This window comes from Rhincodon typus, chromosome 43 (assembly GCF_021869965.1).
Source record: "Rhincodon typus isolate 14 chromosome 43, sRhiTyp1.1, whole genome shotgun sequence".
NCBI lineage: Eukaryota > Metazoa > Chordata > Chondrichthyes > Orectolobiformes > Rhincodontidae > Rhincodon > Rhincodon typus.
The window spans coordinates 7,989,040-7,996,951 of NC_063374.1; the positions used below are offsets into that span (position 1 = coordinate 7,989,040).

The following is a 7,912-nucleotide window of genomic DNA, read 5'->3' on the forward strand; positions in this document are numbered from 1 at the left end:
AAAATTGGCTTAATCAATGTCCTGTACAGCCGCAACATGACCCTCCTAACTCCTATACTCAATGCACTGACCAATAAAGGCAAGTGTACCAAATGCCTTCTTCACCGCCCTGTCTACTTTCAAGGAACTATGAACCTGCACTCCAAGGTCTCGTTTTTCGGCAACATTCCCCAGGACCTCACCATTAAGTGAATAAGTCCCACTTCTGATCTGGATTGGCTGCTAAGGATCGTTGGGATGACCTGAGTTGAGGAAAGGCGCTATGGAAAGGCAGTTCTCCGCCCCCACCCCCCCAAACAACTCTTCTCCAGGGGCTGCGAGTCACTGCACTACCACCATATGGCAGCAGGTGGCAGTGCAGGCTACGATTTGCCTCAGCCGCCATGTCGCCCAGTTGCCACCGGGAGGCGGTGTTGCCCACGTTTCCACCAGGGATAGGCCTCCTGAGAATTCGCGGGGGAGACACTGAATAATCGCAGGATCACAGAAGAGTCATGGCACAGGAGGCCATTCTGCCCACTGTGCCCGTCCTGGCTCTTCAAATGAGCTTGATGACTCAGTGCCATTCTCCTGCCTTATCCCTGTGCCCACCTTGATGCTGATAATTTTGATATTTTACATTCTGTCTGTACAATTTTTGCTTCATTTTGTTAATTTATAGATTTCCGTACTGTTCAGTTCCCAGGTTTAGCTTTTTTTTGTATAATATTGCAAAATCTTATACATCGGACCACTACATATTAATTTAATGCTGCATTTTTAAATATTAGAAAATATTAAATTGAACGGCACAGTTCAGAAGAGGCCATTCAGCCCATCCGTGCCAGTGTTTCTGTTCCTCCTCCCACCTCCCCTTCCTCTTCCCCACACCCCTCCCTCCCGTCACCCTATTCCTTGTGTGTTTATCCCATGTCACAACCCCATCCCCAAATGTCTCTCTCGGAGTCTGGGTTTATCACAACACAGGAGGCCATTCAGTCCACAGCAGTGCATCAATCGTGTCCGATTCCCCAGCCCTCTGCCCCTGAGACCCTGCGGGCTTATTCACCCCCCGCGTGTCCCGTGTGTTTCACATTCATTTACGTCCAGTACCCTGTGGGTAGTCAGGTCCTCTAGTCTCCTCATTGTGTTAAAATGTTCTTCCTCACATTCCCTCCCCACCTCATCTCTTACCCCAAAAACCTTCAAGCCGTGTCCGCTCCTTCTACCAACGAGAACAGCTTCTCCTTCCCAACCTTATCCAAACCTGTCACCATTGTGTCCCCCTCCATCTCCATCCCTCCAAGGAGAACAACACCAGCTTCTCCAATCCCACCTTGTCACAAAAATCCCTCGTCCCCGGGATCTTTCTGCTCAGTCTCCCTCCTCGCCCTCTTGAGAAGCCTGACTTCCTTACTGGAGTGTGGGGACCAGAACTGCATGCAATACTCTAGGTTGGGCTTAAACAGAACTTCCATCCTCGGGTGCCTGTCTATGTGGAGTTTGCACATTCTCCCTGTGTCTGCGTGGGTTTCCTCCGGGTGCTCCGGTTTCCTCCCACAGTCCAAAGATATGCAGGTTAGGGTGGATTGGCCGTGCTAAATTGTCCCATAGTGTCCAGGGATGTGCGGGTTAGGGTGGATTGGCTGTGCTAAATTGCCCCATAATGCCCAAGGATGTGCAGGTTAGGGTGGATTGGCCGTGCTAAATTGTCCCATAGTGTCCAAGGATGTGCAGGTTAGGGTGGGTTGGCCGTGCTAAATTGTCCTGTCGTGTCCAGGGATGTGCAGGTTAGGGTGGATTGGCCATGCTAAATTGCCCCATAATGCCCAGGGATGTGCAGGTTAGGGTGGGTTGGCCATGCTAAATTGCCCCATAATGCCCAGGGATGTGCAGGTTAGGGTGGGTTGGCCATGCTAAATTGCCCCATAGTGTCCAGGGGTGTGTAGTTTAGGTGGATTAGCCGTGGGAACTGCAGGGTTACAGGGATGGGGTGGGTCTGGGTGGGATGCTGTTTGAAGGGGCGGTGTGGACTCGATGGGCTGAATGGCCTACTTCCACATTGTAGGGATTTTATGATTCTATCCCTGCATATCTCTACAATACTTTTATTCATGAAGGCGCAAGACACACCTGACAATCTGTGCCTTTAAAGAGGGGTTGGTATTGTCCTGTTTTACTTGAAGAGGGGTATTGTAAATCTGGTGCCCAGCTGTCTGCTCCACGGCCAATAAATAGCTTCGGGGTTTTTCAAAATTAGACAGAAGCAGCATGAGTGGGTGCAGTCAGGCTCACACAGACCCAGAGTTTTAGTTTAACATAGAAACATAGAAGATAGCAGCAGGAGGAGGCCATTCGGCCCTTTGAGCTTGCTATGCCATCCAACTCAATAGCCTAATCCTGCCTTCTCCCCATAACCCTTGACCCCATTCGCCCCAAGTGCTATATTGAATGTTTCGGCACCAACTACTTCCTGCGGTAATGAATTCCACAGGCTCACCACTCTTTGGGTGAAGAAATGTCTCCTCATCTCCGTCCTAAATGGTCTACCCCAAATCCACATATTGTGACCCCTGGTTCTGGACACACCCACCATTGGGAACATCCTCCCTGCATCTCCCGTGTCCAGTCCTGTTAGAATTTTATAAGAATCCATGAGATCCCCCCTCATTGGTCTAAACTCCAGCAAAAACAATCCTAAAATCTAAAATCTTACCAACAACCGAGGTCCATTCATTTCCTCTGCCATTTCTTTGTTCCCCCTTACTCCTTCTCCAGCCTAATTTTCCAGAGGTCCAATGTCCACTCTTGCCTCTCTCTTACCTTCTTTTTATCTAAAAAAAACTCTTAGAACTGTACAGCACAGGAATGGGCCCTTCGGCCCACAATGTTGTGCCGAACATGGCGCCCAATTTAAACTAATCCCTTCTGCCTGCCCTTGGTCCATATCCCTGCATTCCTTGCATATTCGTGCGCGTATCTAAAAGTCCCTTAAATGTCCCTCTCCCATCTGCCTCCACCATCACTGGCAGTGTGTTCCACTCTCTGTGTAAAAATCGTGCCCCTCACATCTCCTGTGAACTTCCCCCCCTCTCACCTTAAATGCATGTATTAGACATTTCAACCCCATCTATGCATCTCATAATTTTATATACTTCTATCAAGTCTCCGCTCAGCCTCCGCTGCTCCAGAGAAAACAACCCGAGTTTTTCTAGCCTCTCCTTATAGCTCCTACCCTCTAATCCAGGCAGCATCCTGGTAAACCTCTTCTGCACCTTCTCCAAAGCCTCCACATCCTTCCTGTAAGGTGGCGAACAGAATTGAACACAATACTCGCTAAGTGCAGCCTAACCAAAGTCTTTTCAAGCAGCAACATGATATCCTGACTCTTGTACTCAATTCCCTGACCAATAAAGACAAGCATGCCATACGCCTTCTTTACCACCCTATCTACTTGCGTGGCCACTTTCAGGTAGCTGCGGACTTGAACCCCAAAATCCCTCTGTACATCAGTGCTGTTCAGGGTCCTGATATTAACTGTTTACTTTCCCTTAACATCTGATCCCCCAAAGTGCAGCACCTCACACTTACCCCCATCTGCCATTTCGCCACACATATCTGCAACTGATCTATATCCCTCTGTATCCTTTGACAAACTTCTGCACTATCCACAACTCGTCTGATCTTTGTATCGTTTGCAAACTTACTAACTCACCAATCTACATTTTCATCCACCTCATTTATGTATATCACAAACAGCAGTGGTCCCAGTACGAATCCCTGTAGAACACCACTAGTCAATGGATCTTCAGCCTGAGAAACACCCTCCTCCCACCTCAAGCTGCACCTCCATCTCCTACCGACTAACCTCATCCCGCCCCCTTGACCTGTCCGTCCTCCCTGGACTGACCTATCCCCTTCCTAACTCCCCACCTACACTCACCTTTACTGGCCCCATCCCCGCCTCTTCGACCTGATGGTTTCCTCTCCACCTATCCTCTCCTCTATCCATCTTCTATCCGCCTCCCACTCTCTCCCTATTTATTTCAGAACCCCCTTCCCCTCCCCCTTTTCTGATGAAGGGTCTAGGCCCGAAACGTCAGCCTCTCTGCTCCTATGATGCTGCTTGGCCTGCTGCGTTCATCCAGCCCTGCACCTTGTTGTCTCGGATTCTCCAGCATCTGCAGTTCCTACTATCTCCCACCAACACCCTGTGTCTTCTACGGTCAAGCCAATTCTGAATCCATGTGGCCATGCATTTTAATTTTCTGGATGAGCCTACGATGAGGGACCTCGTCGAAAGCCTGACTAAAATCCATGCAGACAACATCAACAGCTCCACCCCTCATTGATCACCTTTGCCCCCTCGTCAAAAAATTCAATCAAGTTAGTTAGACATGACCTGCCGCTCACAAAGCCACGCTGACTGTCCCTCATTGGGCCATGCTCTTGCAAATGCGTGTAAATCCCATCCTTGAGAATTCTCTCTAATCGCTTCCCAACCACTGATGAGAGATTCACTGGTCAATACGTTCCTGGATTATCCCCATTTCCCTTCTTGAACAGAAAAACAACAATCCTCTGAGACCTCTCCATTGGCTAGCGAGGATAAAGAGATCTTGCAATCTACTTTTACATTACTAGCTAGCTTACCCTCATATTTCATATTCTCCCGTCTTATTGCTTTTTTTTTTAAGCTTGTCCTCTGCTGGTTTTTGAAGGTTTCTCAATCCTCTGGCCTTCCACAAATCTTCACCACGTTATATGCCTTATCTTTTGCTCCTGAAGTGGTTGTGTTGTAGGCTGACAGTAGACCCTCAGTTCCATTGCAATCCACCTGGTAGAACACGGTCCAGTTTTTCAGATTCACAAGTTTGTCAGACATGCCGGTATTTGGAAACTCTATCAAGTTACTAGGAATGTCTACTGAGAACAGAATTTTAGCAGCGAGACATGTAGCTTTCATTCCTGAATCTAGAGGCTGCAAACAGAATTCTAAGTCCAGAAAGGATTGCTAGACAATACGTATTCCCGCCACCCCATCCCCAGTCTTTTCAAAACCAGGTTTTCCCAGTAATTAAGGCAATAAACCCATATTTTATCTCCTTAAAAGCTTTGCTCGGCTGTTTTCTCCAAAGTTATTTGACGTTCCTGCAAGCGGTAGTTGACTTACAGCACACATTATCGTTAACTTCACTTCCCGGTGAAACCCTGTTTAACCCAGAAAATGTCCAAACCACGCTATACTTAGCAATTTTTCCACACAGTCCTTGAATATTCTGTCCAGATCCCCAATGGTTTACATCTCTCACTTCCAAAACTCCTCGCACAAAAACATCCAAAAAGGTTTAAAACAACATTCCCATTTTTGTTTCAAATTCATCTGAGTATCAATATAAAGATTTTTTTTAAAAAAGAGCTGCATTAATTGCTATAAACTTATTAAGTTGGGATAACTTCCTATTGCTGCTCTGAGCCTGTTAAACCCGAGAGGCGCTGATGATTGAAGACCACGTGAAAGGAGGATGGGGGAGAACAGTCACATGGTGGTGGGTGATGTCTCGCAAGCGAGTTTAGGAACACAACTTATCCCCACTGGATAGTCAACATCCATTGAAGAAAGCGGGAGGGAGGTTGGGGTTAGAGGAAGCAGTTGTGCACAGCATTGAATGGAGCAAAGCACAGGCCAGACCCAACCTGTGGACAGTGGATCTGGGAGATATGATGTGTGCCTGTAGAGAGACACACAGACTTCTGGGTGGTACATGGGGGCTCTGACCTGAACTCATCATTAGGTGGTGACTGGGGTTAGGAACACAACAGTGGGAGTCGGCCATTCAGCGCCTCGAACCTGCTCCATCATTCAGCATGATTGATTTTCTACCTTGGTGCCATTTTCCCACACCGTTCCTTGATAACTTTATCTGGAAACCTTTATCTTGAACAAGCTCAAAGACAGAGCCTCTGCTGCCCTCTGAGACAGAGAATTCCAAAGACTCCCCAGCCTCTGAATGAAGAAATCCCAAGTCCAAAATGGCCAATCTTTTATCCTGAGTCTGTGTGTCTCCTGGTTCAAGAAGACCTAGGGGAACATCCTTCCTGCGTACCCCCGTGGAGCCCTGTAAGAATTTTAGTATTCTTCGATCAGGTCACCTTTCATTCTTCTAAACTCCAGAGAATCCCAGCCTGGTCTCCTCAATCTCTTCTCATGAGACAATCCCATCATCCCAGGGATCAGGAACCTCTGCTACACTCCCTCAATGGCCTTCCTTAAATAAGGAGAGCAGAACTGTACTTGATACTCCAGGAGCAGACCCACAGAAGCTTGATGCAAATGCAGCAAGATACTCCCTGCTCCAGTCCCACCACAGTTATGATTGACATACATTGCCCTACCAAATTGGTCGCCACACATTGATGCCCGTTGTTGGTGACTCAGGAAAGAGGTTACCCGTCTAGTTTGGACAGAAGGGATATTGCCTTTGGATATTGCCAATGACTACAGAGTTGGGAATTAGGAATGGGCCACTCAGGCCTTCTAGCCCACGTCGCCACAACATGGCAGACAATGTCATTTCAGGGACATAAATTCCTGCCTGGCTCTTCCCAACCTCCTCGCGTTTAAGAGGTGCTCTCCAATGGCTTTCGATGTTGAAGTTCTCTCTCTGCGCCCACTCGCCATTCTCCCTCCATGGTCCATCATCCACCATCTTGATCCACCCATTCCATGGGCCTGGTGCCAGGGCACACACACAAGGGGGCGTGATCACAGGAGGACACACCCTCATGCAGGCGTGATCACAGGAAGACACACCCCCATGCGGGCGTGATCACAGGAAGACACACGCCCATATGGGCGTGATCACAGGAAGACACACCCACAAGTGGGCATGACCACAGGAGGACACACCCTCGTGTGGGCGTGATCACAGGAGGACACCCACAATTGGGCGGGGTCACAGATGGTACACCCTCAGGTGGGCGGGGCGAGGAAAACGCCAACGTGTGGGTGGGACCGCGGGATGACACGTCCTTAAATGGGCGGGGCTGCAACATGTCACGCCCACACACACACACACACACACACACACACACACACACACACACGTGTGGGCGGGGCGGTGAAGGTCACGCCCATGAGTGGGCGTGGCCGAGGCGGCGGGAGCATAAGTGGGCGGTGTTTTAACGTGAATCCGCCACGGGTGGGCGTGACGGAGTGGAGACACGCCCACGAGTGGGCGAGGCTGTGGTGACGCGAGGCGTGGGACATGCCCATAGGTTTTATCGCGCGCCCACAAAACGGCGGTGAATGGAATGGGCGAGGCTTTGGGAAGGTGCCACCCGGTGGGCGTGTCTGAAATGTGAACACGCCCACCAGGCGGATTCACCCTCGGGCAGCATCGTGAAATGACGTAGGCTTCGCGTGGCGTTGACGGCGAGGACCTCGCGAGATCCTTCCCCCCACTTATTTAAGGAGGAGCGCGCAGGCGCGGCGGCTCCAGTGGTGGCGGTTGGCGGCGGCGGGCGGGTTTGTCAGAGAGGGGGCAGGACCGGCTTTCGCCATGTTCAGCTGGATGGGGAAGGACGCGCGGCGCAAGAAGGAGCCCGAGCTCTTCCAGACGGTAAGCGAGGGCCTCAAGCGGCTGTACTCACAGAAGCTGCTGCCGCTGGAGGAGAGCTACCGGTTCCATGACTTCCACTCGCCCGCCCTGGAGGAGGCCGACTTCGACAACAAGCCCATGGTGCTGCTGGTCGGCCAGTACTCGACCGGCAAGACCACCTTCATCCGGCACCTGATCGAGCAGGACTTCCCTGGCATGAGGATCGGGCCCGAGCCCACCACCGACTCCTTCATCGCCGTCATGCACGGTGAGCAGGACGGGGTGGTGCCCGGTAACGCGCTGGTCGTCGACCCCAAGAAGCCCTTTAGGAA

The 7,912-nt window shown here is 50.3% G+C and overlaps 1 protein-coding gene across 1 annotated transcript in view; it reads left to right on the forward strand.

Annotated features, from left to right (window-relative positions):
* Positions 1–7,455: 7,455 nt before the first annotated feature.
* The window catches only part of LOC109936131 (EH domain-containing protein 1), an 18,763-nt gene continuing 18,306 nt past the window's right edge, over positions 7,456–7,912 (forward strand). The window contains exon 1 of the mRNA XM_048619630.1: positions 7,456–7,905. Within this exon, the coding sequence (XP_048475587.1) occupies positions 7,542–7,905 (364 nt within the window). The 5' untranslated portion in view covers positions 7,456–7,541. The remainder of the gene's footprint in view (positions 7,906–7,912) is intronic.